This window comes from Oryza brachyantha, chromosome 1 (assembly GCF_000231095.2).
Source record: "Oryza brachyantha chromosome 1, ObraRS2, whole genome shotgun sequence".
Taxonomy (NCBI): domain Eukaryota; kingdom Viridiplantae; phylum Streptophyta; class Magnoliopsida; order Poales; family Poaceae; genus Oryza; species Oryza brachyantha.
This window is the reverse complement of record NC_023163.2, coordinates 25,440,547-25,455,988: the sequence shown is the minus strand read 5'-3', so window position 1 is coordinate 25,455,988 and position 15,442 is coordinate 25,440,547. Positions and strand designations below refer to the sequence as shown.

General features: G+C 43.1%; 4 protein-coding genes across 4 annotated transcripts; 3 read left to right on the top strand and 1 right to left on the bottom strand.

Annotated features, from left to right (window-relative positions):
* Positions 1-2,084: 2,084 nt before the first annotated feature.
* Positions 2,085-2,625, top strand: LOC102699352 (calcium-binding protein PBP1-like). Its single transcript, XM_006644746.3, has one exon. It carries the CDS (start codon positions 2,157-2,159, stop codon positions 2,496-2,498), a length of 342 nt encoding a protein of 113 aa, XP_006644809.1. The 5' UTR covers positions 2,085-2,156; the 3' UTR covers positions 2,499-2,625.
* An 81-nt stretch (positions 2,626-2,706) lies between these two features.
* LOC102722906 (frataxin, mitochondrial) lies at positions 2,707-4,894 on the bottom strand. The gene is made up of 5 exons (XM_006644745.3): positions 4,569-4,894; positions 4,062-4,134; positions 3,920-3,967; positions 3,732-3,826; positions 2,707-3,007 (listed from the first exon to the last, which is right to left on the bottom strand). The coding sequence occupies exons 1-5, from the start codon at positions 4,823-4,825 to the stop codon at positions 2,878-2,880; spliced, it is 603 nt and encodes a 200-aa protein (XP_006644808.1). The 5' UTR covers positions 4,826-4,894; the 3' UTR covers positions 2,707-2,877.
* Positions 4,895-7,166: 2,272 nt separating this feature from the next.
* On the top strand, positions 7,167-11,040 carry LOC102711036 (universal stress protein PHOS32-like). Its single transcript, XM_006646332.2, has 2 exons — positions 7,167-8,204; positions 10,748-11,040. Exons 1-2 carry the CDS (start codon positions 7,424-7,426, stop codon positions 10,753-10,755), a joined length of 789 nt encoding a protein of 262 aa, XP_006646395.2. The 5' UTR covers positions 7,167-7,423; the 3' UTR covers positions 10,756-11,040.
* Positions 11,041-11,778: 738 nt separating this feature from the next.
* On the top strand, positions 11,779-14,561 carry LOC102722624 (5' exonuclease Apollo). The gene is made up of 4 exons (XM_015839966.2): positions 11,779-12,200; positions 12,339-12,547; positions 13,324-13,431; positions 13,764-14,561. Exons 1-4 carry the CDS (start codon positions 11,903-11,905, stop codon positions 14,442-14,444), a joined length of 1,296 nt encoding a protein of 431 aa, XP_015695452.1. The 5' UTR covers positions 11,779-11,902; the 3' UTR covers positions 14,445-14,561.
* The last annotated feature ends 881 nt before the right edge of the window (positions 14,562-15,442 follow it).

The window sequence follows — 15,442 nt, the reverse complement described above, 5'->3', positions numbered from 1 at the left end:
ATCGAAATCTGTTTTTTATTTCTAATTAATGTGAGATTTTGTTAGTCCATGGGTATTGTGGTGTTATACACACACCGACGCACGTGCGTGCAGACACGTGTGTATGTGCGTGTACATATATAGCGGCGTTTTTTCCAGCCGATTTTGCCTCGTCCAGATGAGGAAACACGTAATGAGAAATGATAATCCGACGAAGCAATCAGAAAACATTAGTAACATCAGTCATTAGCTAATACATTACGGTATGTACCTGTTTGGATAATGGATAATGTGATATTTGCCTCAAAGAAAATTACAGCCAATTACCGTGAGTACTACTGTTCATATATAGTTTGCGAGACATCCAGAGAAAAATACAAGATAGTTATGTATCGGCAGCAGTATAGCATTTCTTCACGCTACAGTGTCGACTGTTGTCCTCCCAACGACCCTGTATTTCCTAACGAGGTTTTGTCGTTCTTACTGTATTCTTTGGCAAGATTCTTATTCTAAGGTGTTTTGTAAAAAAAATTTATATAGAATTTTTTTATCTCATATTTATAAAATAGATTCTTAATTTTGTATTAATTATCATTTACACCTTTAAATAACTATTAAAAATGAATAATTTTTCGTCCTTTATATTCAATTATCGAAAAAGAACACAAGTCATGTCATCCAAGAAAACAAATTCACTAAAGTGTTGAGAGAACCCGTCAAGCAATGAGACGGACATAATTAAAGCTCGCAACCAATTAAGCAAGGCAACCTAGCGGCGAAAAAAATTGCGAAATTTCTGGGGCGACTGAAGCTGACCACGTCTGAATCCAAGGGTGATATTAAATGCGCCGTTAAATATCCTTCTTGTACACTCAGACCTTGTTTAGTTACCAAATTTTTTTTTCAAAAACATCACATTAAATTTTTAGACACCTAAATAAAACATTAAACACAGATGAATAAAAAACTAATTGCACAATTACGAAAGAAATATTGAGACGAATCTTTTGAGCCTAATTAGTCCATAATTAGCCATAAGTGCTACAGTAACCAATATGTGCTAATAATGGATTAATTAAGCTCAAAAGGTTCGTCTCACGGTTTTCAGGCTAGCCGTGAAATTCGTTTTTTCATTCGTATCCGAAAACCCTTTTCAACGTTCGGTCAAACATTTGACGTGAAACTCATAAAATTTTTCTCAATCTAAACACCCGTCAGCTTTATAATCTCCACGAAAGAACATCATCAGTTCACCACGGTGCCGTGATCATACTCAGGAGGAGACCGCGTCACTACGGAGGTGATAAGTGTTAACCATATCATACTCGCTAATCGCCAAAAGCTAGCCGATCCAAGAGTCAACCACCAACACGACAGCATAAACCGATAAACGTAAGCAGCAAGAGGACTGACATGCTGGTCCCACACGCATCAACCGGCCAAGATTAGAGATCAAAGCTCCCATTGTTGGCCATGGTTAGAGATTGAGGCTCCGATTTTTCATAGCGTTTGTTTTTATGTCGTCATGAGCACACATAAAAATCTTATCGGTAAATTACTTTTAATATGTAAAAAAACGTTGTTTGATCTTTTCTTTTTTAAAAATGAAAAGATGGAAGCCCAACAGCCAAAAAAGGGCAGAGAAACAACGCCGGCCGACTGTCTCCAGCTGATCGACCATATCAGTTTACTATCACCAGCCACGTTGACGTGAGCTTCCCGTTCTGTCGTTCATACAGGGGCTTGATTCCGGTGGCCGATCTAATCGATTTCATAATCCTTATGACCTCCAAAGTAAATGCGGCGAAAATAAAAGCCTGGGAACCCGACTTGTTCAAGCAACCGGTATTGGAGGAAGCCTGAAGCATGCGTTCACCATAACTTCTGTTCCTTCGCAGAAACCAGGCAAAAAACTGCCGGAAGCAGCAACCGCCTAAAGATAGGCTCCTGCAATTACCTGTACTTTGGCTGGCATGCATGGCGAGACTGCTTCCAAGAACCTCATTGCCCATGGACATGGACTCCCTCGTCTTCTCCCGTCACCACTTCACCAACCTATTTAAGCACCCCATGGTTCTCTCCATCCTCCAGCGACCATTGCTGATTGCTCCATCCAAGCTTCCGGTCACCCGTTCTGCGATCTTCAGTTGCCACTGCCTGCCACGGAATTGAGAGACATGGGCACCGGCGACAGGGGCTCCGCCGCCGCCGTGCAGTTCGAGGACTTCCTGCCGTCGATGGCGAGGAAGCTCGGCGTGGAGGGGCTGATCGAGGAGCTCTGCAAGGGGTTCGAGCTGCTCATGGACCCCGGGGCCGGCAAGATCACCTTCCAGAGCCTGAGGAGGAACGCGGCGACGCTGGGGCTCGGCGAGCTCCGGGACGACGAGCTGTCGGAGATGATGAGGGAGGGGGACCTCGACGGGGACGGCGCGCTGGACCAGATGGAGTTCTGCATTCTCATGGTCAGGCTCAGCCCCGAGCTGATGCAGGATGAGTCGCACAGGGCGTTTCAGTGCTGACGACCTCCGATTGATATACTTGTTAGTTGAATGCAACAGAATACAGTGGTAGTTTGAGGATTTGTTGATGAAATGTGATTATGCATTTTCCCTAGTGAAGCATAACAGTTTGAATTTCCATGCTACTCCAGTATTCATATTTGACCATAGAAGTGCAGATCACTGCACCCCTACGGTTCAGTCAGAACTAAGTTATACTATATGATGATTTGCTCGTTCGTAAGGACAACTTTATTCCAAGCAATGAGCAGACGTGTCTAGTACAACAGAGTTTTGGTTTCATCGGCAAGGCCGGTCATACAAAGCTCCACCTCATTCATACAGGGCCATAAGTGTCATATGATCCACCCTACTAGTTGCGTGGCATTTCCCTTCACTCTTATGAAAGTTCTACTGGACTACCACAGAGCTCACCAATCTCTTTCTCCAGAAGTTGAACAAGATTAGCTCCTGTTCGCCTGTATATCCAACCATTCGTTGATGCATCCCAATCGAACCTAGAAGGACCACTGGGAACAAATATAGATAGCTACTTCAGTAAGAAGAATCACTAGAAGTTAGGAATGCAGATCTTGCCACTCTTAAAAATGACATCTAACATATTTGCCGCCCACTGTCTATGACATGTGGGTCCTCATGTGTCTATGACATGTGGGTTCAGTGCCAAATGTGTTAGGACCATTTCTAAGAGTGGCAAAAAGTTAATTATTCCGCAGATTTATTGGAGAACTTATGGAATTCTTATGTAGGGCTGGCTGTTGAGTAAAGTCTGAGTTGTATGAAGTTTTGTTCAAAATTGACTAATTTAATATCTTAGAAGGAATTTCAGAATTCTAGCTAATGAGCTGAACCTGTGCCTAAATGAGTTACATTTAAAATGGATTCATTTCAACCACATACAGAACATGAGCATATTTGAAGCAATTGTGAGCCAAGCCATCTAAAGTAGTTTCCATCCCTATTGTTACACATACTGGATGTTCCTAATTACTTTTGTGCAGTGCTTTAGTTTACATCCTGATACTAATTTAAACATTGACTATTATTGGTGTCTACTTATGTAACATAATAGTGAATTTGAAAATAAAAAGATTTGCATAATATGAGCAATAAAATGGTAAAATGCTCAGATTTAGTTAGCTCTGAGAAAATAAAATAACAAAAGATGTTGAATCAGGTATGTAATGCATAAAATCAAGCAATTAAATAAGACAATGCTAAACGGTACCATACCTCGCCGGTGAAGAAAGCCAAATTTGTCTGTTTGGTGTTTGCTTGTTTACCACATATGTCCCCAACTCCCCAAGCCTCAATGTTAAAACTTGGTTCTGAAATGTCAACGGTAAAAGAGATGTATTGAACAATCTAGTTCATAAATAAGAAATGTGGATGCAAGGGATCCGATCTTCATTGTAACTAACCCCGTAATCTATGTCAAAGCCATCCATCTGAAGAGAATCACCATATTCCTACATAAGAGCCACAAAAGACAACATTAGCCAAAGATGTTAAGTGTATGCTTATAGTGAAGCTTCTATTAGGAGCAAAAACATGTTCTATTACCTCAAGCTTTTCAAGCAGGTCGTGTATTGTCTCATCTGCTAATTTATGAAACTCATCCTCAGGCAGTATTGACCTGGCCGATATACACAACAGACAATCAACCAACTATCCAGCAACATACATAATAGTGTTTGCAGAATCAACAAGCAAAGTTAAACTATGTAATATGCATGGATCACCAAACGAAGCTCGGATTTGTGCTGAACCACTCTAATCATAGTATCTATAACTATGCAGATTTCTGCATTTCAGTATTTCCATGTACATTTCTGAGTTCTGAACCTACCAATTACAATGTTTTTGACATCATGTGGTGTGTTTGGTGATCGGTTCTAGGGTTTGCAATAGCCTTTGACAATACAAAACGAATAAAAACCTATAAAACCTACACACAAGTCCTTGCCAATTTCGTAATTCGCCCATTTGACGCAACAAACCATCCTAGAAACAAACCAACAAGCACTTCAAGCAGCAGGCAGCTAATACCACTAGATCAGCAAACCACACCTGTGGTCCACGGAGGACGGGCCAGGCGCATCCCCGGCCGGCTGCGCCACCTGACGCGTCGATGAGAGCGTCCTCGTTGATAGGAACTGCCCCCACGGCCCCACCCTCGAACCCTGCATCGCATGGGTGGCGGCGGCGGCGGCGTGGGAGGTCGATGTGGAGGCTTCCAGAAGGGGAGAGGACGAGACGAGGACGGGGACGCGAGGCCTCAACCGCCTTGCCGCCGTGAGGCCGAGGACGAGCTTCCGCGACGCCATCGCCGCCGTCACGCCGTCGAATTGGGGAGGAGGATGCGCTAAGGTCGAGGCCTGGTGCGACGAGCAGGCGAAGTTCTATACTGTACAGTAGTCCACCAAGGCAGTTTTGCCTTGGGTCATATTTGGGCTTTAGCATAAGGCCCAGAAGTATGACCTATGCTCCGATGTTAGCCGATATATATTCAGCCTTATTTTATTTTTTTTGCATGTCTGGGCCTTGACTTGGCCTGGTAACTTTGCACTGTGGCTGCTTTGGATGCTTTTCCCATTAGATTTGTTTGCTGACAGTGAGAGTGTTTTTTATTTGGTCCCAAAAAAAATAATATTATATGGGATGAGTGAATAATGTATCTAAACGGACATTTTGTTCCTTCGAGAAGAAAAGACTTGAAAGCTTCAGTGCAGTCTGCATAGAGCAAGAAGATATATGGAATTTGTAAAGCCAGCAAAAGCCAAAGCGTAAAGCGAGCGGTGGCCCAACAAGAAACATCCACTGGGGTACTCGTCTACTCAAGATCGAATCATGCGCATGCCATTTGTGAAAATGATAACATTTCGAAGTGCTAGAGAACATCTGCTCGAGCACAACAACTGTGCAGATTCTCGCCAGAATGCCAGATACGGACTGAACGTGCTTTTAGTTTTTATGAACATGGATGCACCAAGTGATTAGCTAGGCACAATAGCCAATGCGCCAATTGACTTTGGGTGGAGTGGAGATGTGCTCATCTGCGCACGATGTCATTTTGGCATCGAACATCTCTGAAGTAATTAAGATATGAGTGAGTTTGAAGCTGCATAGCATATTGCCATATTCATCTGTAGATAAAAATCTCTCGTCTCTATGCATGTGGTATGTCAAGTGTGAGGAGATTCTGATCACAAAGGGAGCATTGAAACCATCTAATCTTTAGGGTTTCTATGCCCCAGGAATCCAGACCGAATAATGTAATATATTACTTTTCTTATTCATCGAGTATTTATATGATTTAAATCTTATATCGTAATGTGAGTTTTTTTGCAATATTATTTATATTGTCAATTATTATTTATTTATTTATTTCTCTTTTTTTAAGTATGCTCCCACACTGATCAATTCATCGGTCATTGAGAAGTACTGTTTTTTTTCATAACCTTGATATCTACTAAACCAACTAGTACCTACTACCTATGTTTCATAATAAAGTTAATAAAGTTGTTTTTTGATTTCTGTGCCAAATAGTTTGACCATTCGTTTTATTTAAAAATTTTGTTAAAAAACTTTTAAAAAAATAGTTATATATAAAGTACAATTCATATCTAGTAACAATAAAAATATTAATCGTAAAAAATTTCAAATAAAAAGAAGATTCTTCTAAAAACTAAAATATAATCTTATTTCGGGACAAATGTAGTATAATTTATACTGAAAGGACATACTAGTCGTCGGTTCCTCGACTGTTTTTGTACCGCTCCATAAGATAGGATAGAACGGAAATGCTACAGTAAGCCATCAATCATGTTGCCCCCTTTGATGAAGCAACGAGCAGGTTTTAGAATCCATCGTCTCTTTGATCAATTCCTGACTAAACCAGTACTAATACTCTACTCGAACAGACTAGCTACCATTAGCAGCATGCCAGCAACAAGTGCTAAGAACTTGGTCAGATTAAGTTCGCGTGCCAACAGCATCCTTGGGATGTGCTTGAGAATATCCTTGCGAAACTTCCAAAGAGTAGTTTCCTGGAATCAACACCCTGACGGGCGGAGCCGGGCAGGCACCAACCGAATGCCGTACCAACTTGCAGCAATCTCGTTCGGTTAGGCGTAAATGCTCGCGGTCTAAACCGTCGGCAACGAGATTAAGCCGGAGAAGTCAGCTCGTCTCCTCATCGTCCGACCGTGATGGAAGCAGGACATTTGCCCACCGACGGGTGATCATTTGACCAAAGTGACCAACGGACCAAGTGGAACCAGAAACCGAATAGCCTGGCTACAGATTATTAAACGACGTATTTATATATATATATATATAAGTTAATTATTTCATATTTTTAAAATAGGTTTTTAACTTTATAGCAATTAATTTTATTGTTCATACCATAAAATAGTTGTTGTAAAAATTAGATAATATTTTTTATTCTATCTTCCTCAGAAAAAAAACCCCTCTTGCTTGTGTACACAGAACCTACCATCATCAGAGTATCAAAGTTAGAGAGAGCATTCCAGGCCTCCAGCGAAATGGACCATCTTATCGGTGGTTTAGGTCAAGAAGCAAACGGGCAAAGGAGAACGGACAGGTGGAAGACAAACAGAAGCTCTAGACAGGCGGAGCAACGTATACAACAAGTTAATCCTCGCCAACATCACAGCACAGTTGCAGAGAGGGCGGCTTGGCTTTGCTGCTCCGGTGTCACTCTCCCCTGTCTCGCCTAGTCGCCTCGCCCCTTCCGTTTCGTTTCGCCAGTCGCCACCATTTGGACCAACGCCACCACCACCACCACCGGTGTGTATCGGACCAAACCGGCAACCAGCCGCGTAGAAGGCTTCTCGGATCAAGTTCGGAGGAAGAGCAAGGAGCGGGGGGGCGTCCGTAGAGTCTCACCGAGGTCCATCCCCATGGCGGCCAACCCCTCCTCCTCCCCGTCGGCGGGGGGCGGCGACGTGTCGGCCGCCTCCTCCCCGACGCTGCCGCCGGTGCTCGCGGCGGCGCAGGCGGCTTCGGCGGCGGCGATCCACCCCACCTCGCCGCGCTACTTCTTCTCCTCGCTCGCAGGCACCAACGCCTCCCCGCACCGGCGCATCGCCATCGCCGTCGACCTCTCCGACGAGTCCGCCTACGCCGTCCGGTGGGCCGTCCAGAACTACCTCCGCCCCGGGGACGCCGTCGTGCTCCTCCACGTGCGGCCCACCTCCGTGCTCTACGGCGCCGACTGGGGCTCCATCGCCGTCTCCGTCTCCGACGACGCCGACGGGGAGGTCGCCCCCGCGGCCTCCGCGGAGGAGCTGCAGAAGAAGCGGGAGGAGGACTTCGACGCGTTCACGTCGACCAAGTCGCAGGACCTGGCGCAGCCGCTGGTCGACGCGCAGATCCCTTTTAAGATCCATGTCGTCAAGGACCACGACATGAAGGAGCGCCTCTGCCTTGAGGCCGAGCGTCTTGGCCTGTCCGCAATGATCATGGGAAGCCGCGGCTTTGGTGCCTCGCGGAAGGGCGGGAAGGGGAGGCTTGGGAGTGTTAGTGATTATTGCGTGCATCACTGTGTCTGCCCGGTTGTGGTTGTTCGTTACCCCGATGATGCTGCAGGTGCCGACGCGGAGGCATCAGGCCCAACAGATGAGCTTCACACTGTGCCTGAGGATGAGCCTGTGTATCATGATGCGCCCGAGGTGCACAAAGGTTTGCCCTTTTACATCGCTCAATCTCACAGCTATTAACTGTGTATGCTGATTTTTCAGTTTACCATGAAGTTTTAACTGAAATGATTCATTATAGAAGTGTTTGGTATGGAACAAAAAATAGAACCCTAAATGTCATAACAATTAACTCTGTAAGAAGATCTGTTTAGTAAGTGCATAACCCGTGTTATTTCATCCAAAACTGGAATGATGGTGGCAAGCCTTAGAGACTAGCAACTGTAGGTTTTTAATGAAATGTTTGTGAATTATTGGAAGACATGATAAGGATGATGAACTCTTTATCACTAAATGTTTGCCTGTGCTCTTAGAATTGTGGATGAGCGGTAAGATGTATTAGGAAGCGATAAAGGTGTATGGAAGTTTAGTATCTCTGCTGCAGCAAATGCTTGAACAGAACATTGTAGAATTGAGGAATATTAGCCCAATTTTGTATTTTTAGTTGTTTTGGAGTTAGAATACAGAATAGATATCACAATCAAAGCAATGTGATAGCTAATTAGCTATTTAAAATACAAAAATATTATTAACGGAAGTGGTGAGCCTGTGACATGTGATCCATGCCTTTTTTGGATCCTTTTCAGCTTTTCTTCTCTTTCTCAGATTATATGTTTCTACCGAACAACTGATTTAGCACAATTGTCTTGCTATCTATACAGTTAGATTTTGTTCAGACTGGCAAAACAATCATGGAAAAACATATATAATGTGCAGGCGAACATCAGTCCACTAATAATCAAGCCACACATGTAGAAATGGTCTAATTATCCACCCTTAGAAGATCTTAACCAGCTCTATGGGTGTTGGTGGGATATGGGCATATGGCAGATTCATAACAACCAACATAATTTCTTTTATATAGTAGAGATATGCAGAGAGAATGACAGATTCACCATTCTAGCCAGACGTTTTCCAACAGTTCAGATAAGGTACTACTTCCTCTGTCCCATAATAAGTTCATCTTTCTAGTTCAAATTTGAATTTGAACTAGAAAGATAAAATTATTTTGGGACGGAGGGAGTAGAAATTAGTAGTGGTAAATTCAAGTAGGTTGGCTATGTTTACCCAAATTGAATTTGACATCGAGGGGATTAAGGAAATTTTGAGTTGTTGGATATTATCAACTGCTCTGTAAAAGTTAATCGAACTTAACTTTGCAATAACACTAAAGCAATGCAAAGTTACTTGATTAGACTTAATGCCTCTTTTCTGAGGATTCTAATCTGCCACGATTTTGACCCCTTTTAAAATATAAACTTATTTTGTTGTTGCCTGCATGGAAGGTGTTTTGGATTGCTGTTACTGCTATAAAGGTTTCCTTTAGGGCAATATATAGTTAGAATAAAGGCATGTTTTGGAAACTTAGATGGACATGTTTTTCCTTTGAAAATATTTCTCCATTTGTTCTGCCCCAGTCCTTTCTGCTTCTGATGCTAATCATTTAAATTATTTCTTTTTTGGTGTCACTTTAATTTCTCTCCTGTTTTATGACACACATTCCCTGATCAGGAATAATATCCTAGTTTCTGATATTGACTTGAGACCATCTGCTATTTTTATCCATGTAATGATGTTGTTACTTTCCCATGGCTGCATTGCCTAACAATTTTCTCGAAGTGTGTTATCACTCAGTTGCTTCACACCACTCATCATTATCCACAGATTATTGATCTGTAACATTGTAGGTCATTTCAAGTGACCTTATATCAGCCTAGTTTCGTTTCATAACCTAGTAACTGACTGGTTGATGTAACAAATGAACCTGGGACTAGGAGCCTATTAGTTTGTTCATGACCACAGTTTATGACAATTGTTCATAACAGCTACTAGTTTTGTTTGCTTGTCATTTCGAGTAGACAAATGCACCAATATGCGACAATAGCTACAGGGAATGTCAGAAAGAAAATAGTAATCAACCATAAAGGCCATATATAGGGACATTTTTTGTTGTATTCGTTCTAACTACAGGTTGTGTCTAGTATTTTTGGTTGATATAGAAGTGGGCTAATGTCTTCTTAGGTATGGCCTCCGGCAACTTACTGAGTCGCTGGGGATTGTCTGACATGCACAAAATGCTTGGTCCTTGTAAACATTAGTTTACTTGAATAAATCAATTTGTCTTCTTGTCATTGTTGCTGCAACCTGCAGCATTGCCTTTTTGCATCGTCTTGAATATATTGGGGGTTACAAAAAAATATGTTCATTCTGTACAATGCTAGTGCTAATGTTCCATATTGCATTATTCTAAGAAAAAGGGTTCCATATTGATAGGTCAATTTCTTATTTTCATTTGGAATGAACAATGTGTGTGCCTTTTCTCTTTTAGTTCTTATTTGGTACACCCATAAAAGGGTAACTTGTATGTGTAATTCACCTATCTGACATATGTGAAATGGGCTTATTTGTTTTGAAACTCTTTGTTTGTGCAAAATGTATGCCACATACTGTCTATTTGTGTGTTTTAGAAATCAGCTTTTGAGCACACATGGCTACTGGAATTGATTCGTCTGTTTTGACTAACTGCAGAAAACTGAGGCAATGCATCTGGAGCGCAAGGAAAACATGGGGCTTGCCCCGAGGTGATCTGTGTATTAGAACAATGCAACTACTGTTTTGCTGTTTCTTTTGTATCTACTGGATACCATATAAACTGGGTTCACCAGCAATGCTTTACATTTTAAGTGTTGGACTCTTTAGATCGGGGGAGTCTTTGTTGGTTTGTTTTGTAAACTGACACAGTCCACAATCCCCGTGGGTGCAAAAAGGAATTGTGTTACGGATGTTTTGGTCATGACTCATGAGTCCCTGTTATTTTATACTAAATCCATTATCCAGGTTTCCTGAGGCGGCGTCATGTCTTCTTACCAAGCTCTGTTTATATGGGTCTAATGGACTTTAGGCTGATACGTCAGTGATAAAAGTACGGTGAATTCGACTGCAAAGTATCTCAATCCCCTCCATTCAGCCTTTTTTTTTTTTTGGATAGACGATAATAAGGGAAGCCCAGTGCTATGTATTTTTGTGGTGGTTGGATATCTTAAACCTGAATATATTCAGCTGTTAGAAACATAGGCATATGCATTTCAAGTTTATAACATGTCTGTAATGTTTCTTTTTTTTTTGAAGCAAAATGGTTGTAATGTTTCTCGTGTTGAAACTTGAAATTACTTTGCTTTGCTGGTTTTATCCAGACTTGTGAGTCTGGCTAAGGCTGCTTTCACCTTACTCTTAGTTTTGTCCTTTTAACTTTTGCGAGTGCGATTATTGAAACATTAAATATGTTTTTTTCCCAAAAATTTCTATATAGAATATTTATCATCTTATATTTCTATAATAGATTTATAACATAAAAGATAAGAAAATCTTTTGTTCTTTGTCGAGAACACATTCAGATAAGGTAGGTTTAATCTCTCAAACAAGTCACAACACTTATTAGAAGAGACTGGTAAATTTGTTACCGTTCACCCATAAAATTAGCAAAAAGTTAATTTTTGCTCCAAATAAAGGTCAGGGACTCAGGTCATACTGGTTTCTGCACTCTGTAGAGGACTTGTCGCTTTGGCGCCGCCGTTTCCCGCACATGCCTCCTCTTTCCCTCCTCCCCCTCGAAAGGCAGAGACAGCAACCGCCGCCGAGTAGGGGAGAGCGAGAGCCGGAGAGCTACCGAGCGAGGGGTTGGCCATGGACGAGGGGCTGGTGTCCGTCGACAAGTTCAGCGGCGGGAGCCAGGCCTACTTCCTGACGCACCTCCACCAGGACCACACCCGCGGCCTCGGCGCGGCGGGCGGGTGGCGCCACGGTCCGCTCTACTGCTCCCCCGTCACGGCGCGCCTCCTCCCCACCCGCTTCCCGGGCGTCAACGCCTCTCTCCTCCGCCCCCTCTCCGCCGGCGCCTCCACCTCGCTCTCCCTCACCTCCCCCTCCACCGGCCGCTCCGTCTCCGTCGTCGTCACCGCCATCCCCGCCCTCCATTGCCCCGGTACTAACCCTCTCTCTCTCTCTCCCCCTCCCGAGAGCCCGAATCCCCTCCCAGTGTTGGACCGCCCCCATTCTGGACCAGGCTGCTCATTCTGCAGTTCTGCGTCATGCGTTGCGGTGGCCGGCCGTCTCGCTGCAGGTTCGCTCATGTACCTCTTCAGCGGCGATCTCGGGTGCATGCTGTACACGGGGGATTTCCGGTGGGAGCTGAGCTGCGAGAGGGCGCGGGCGGCGAAGAAGGCGCTCCTCGACGCGCTCGCCGGGGATACCGTGGACGTGCTTTATCTGGATAACACATACTGCCACCCGTCGCTTAACTTCCCTCCGCGCCCCGTCGTCGCTGAGCAGGTGAGTTTTGCTGCTTCAGTCCATGTACGCTGTGCCGATTTTCGCCTGGCTGGTGGTTTGCCTTTCAGTTTGAAAGGTTTCCTGGTCCGGTTCGCCAAAATGGTAGATGCATTTTAAGGTGTAAGGTTGCAAGTCTGAAATATGTTGAGCCATGTGCGCTTGCTGTCGAGTCTCCGCGGATACGAAAAATATTTGCAAGACTGAATTCTGTGGAGTACTTAATCGAATTGACATGCATTCTTCTATTTCAACATGTAACTTTCAGTTCCCATCGTAAGACGTCAGAACTGTTTCGGTTCAGTGGTGTTGCTTGTAATCAGAATTGTGTACATGTCTTGATTCATGAGGTAATCCACTGTCAGTTGTCATCATAATAGATTTCTTGAAGCCTGTTGATGCTACTTAAAGCACTTCAGGTGTTTCACCTATCCCACTTGTGTTATTTTTATCTTAAGATGAGACAGAAACCTTGGTTGTGCTACCATGGTACTCATAACTAAGATGCCATCTCAAAACAAATAATAAGATACTACTGAAATAATGTCTAAAATTATACTATATTACTATGCAACAAGCTGTAACTGTGGTTTATCTATTTCTTTTAGTAAAATCAATAACAGGGTTTCTGAAACTTTTTCCAAAGAAAAACACATTTGTAAGCCAGTTGACTATGTGTAAGTTTTTGTTCTGAATGCTTTCTACTTGCTCAGATAAAAATGTAGACATCAGGCCGTGTTTGTATTTTCTGTACTAATATTTCCTAGTTTGAGATGCAGATTGTTAATATTATTCGGGCACATCCTGACCATGAAGTTATTATTGGCGTTGACACTCTTGGAAAAGAAGATCTCTTGCTTCATATATCCAGAGCACTGCAAACAAAGGTTGTAGCATCTTTTCATTGGATAATCTATATTCTACTACCACATAACTATCATGGGTAGTCATCACGTTGTTATATTTTTTGTCCTGTTCTAATATTCAATATGAATAGAAACTTGCTTCACTGTTAATGTTTATTTTTGGCCACGGTGTTCTGACTTTCGCATAGAGTAGTATCAGTCTTTGCTAAAATCGGTTCATCTAGTCTGATATTCTGGTTATTCTAAAAAAATTGAAACCTGACATAATGACAACACTGCTATTCTGATTTCATCCTAGAACACTGCCTTGTATTTCTGAATGCTGAAATCATTTCATCTCATTCCTCTGCCAGATTTGGGTCTGGCCTCAGCGCCTTCAGACAATACACCTTCTAGGTATTGATGACAACCATGAGATCTTCACCACACAGACCAGCTTGACCAGGGTCCGTGCTGTTCCAAGATACAGCCTGACTATTGAGAGTCTTGATGCTTTGAACACGGTATGCCCCACTATAGGAATCATGCCTTCTGGTATTCCTTGGCTCTGGAAAAACAGTGAAGGAAAGACCAAGTCTGGTGTTAAATCACCAGCAAAGTCTATCAGATGCAAAGGGCTAGGTAAAGGCACAATAGAAATGGACTACGATCCCCTGTCACCACCAAAGCTATTTGAGATGTACTCTTATAGTCTGCCATACTCCGAGCATGCTTGTTTTGCTGAGTTAGAGGATTTCATGCAGACACTACGACCATCAACTGTCATAGGGATCGTCAGCACGTCCTTCTGTTATGTGAATCCTCGGTACCACTTCAGTCATCTTTGTGGAGATAGTCAATATTCTGACAAGATATCTGAGAAGAACAAGGGTAAGGATAACTCAGCCTTGATGCCTAAGAAAAGGCAGAATGGTTCAAAGAGTCCGAAAGAAAGGAAGATCAGGGTAGTGTACAGAAGCCGAGTCACAGTGAAAAGGAAGGAGTGCTGCGGTGCAAAGATAGGAAAGCCTGATGAACCTATCAGTGTAGCATGAGTTGTCTAATCTCCAAGTAAAGTTATGTCCACACCTGTAAAGATTTAGGCCTTGTTTAGTTCCTAAAATTTTTCTTCAAAAACATCACATCGAATTTTTGAACATTTAAATAAAGCATTAAATATAGATGAACTAAAAAATTAATTGTACAGTTATGAAAGAAATCTTGAGAGGAATCTTTCGAGTCTAATTAGTCTATGATTAGTCATAAGTGCTACAGTAATCAATATGTGCTAATGACGGATTAATTAGGCTCAAAAGATTCGTCTCGCGGTTTTCAGGCTAGCCATGAAATTCATTTTTTCATTCGTGTTTGAAAGCCTCTTCCAATATCCGATCAAACATTTGACGTAACACTTCTTCCAAAAATTTTCTCAATCTAAACACCACCTTTTGGAGGCTGGATGGTTAATCAGTTGGGCAGGTACATGCGAACCGTAAAAGGCAGCTTACACCTCGTTCTTGCAGACAATTACCTGTTTAACACGGTTGAACCTGACAACATTTTGTTACTTTGGATGCTTTGATAAGTGCCCCTAGATCAGTTCTATTTGCTAGCCCACAAGGCCCAGCTGAAACCACGGGATTAACGTGCGGGCTTGGCGAAACCCACATGCCACAGCGGCGCCCACAATATATATTCACAATTCACCTAAGCATATCAGCAAAGCAACCAAAGTTCCAAGTGTGACAACGATATCTCTTTCTGTGAGCTCAACTGATATTCTGGAACACAAAGTTCCAATCCGGCGCATCCGTGCGTGCATACGAACTTCAACTGCCACGAGCATCTAGCTGTGTTGAGTAGGTGATGCGTCGACGGATGTACGGGGGAGGCTTGGCACCCGCGCCGCCACCCCCAGTAGACCCAACGATGCCAACGGCGCCATGCTGTCGGTGTGAACTTTCGGCACCAGCTTTCAGCTAGCATGCACGTCCGGTTTTTTGGACGTCCCCGGATCGAACAAACTAAAGCCCCAGGTCAGCACGCACGAGCG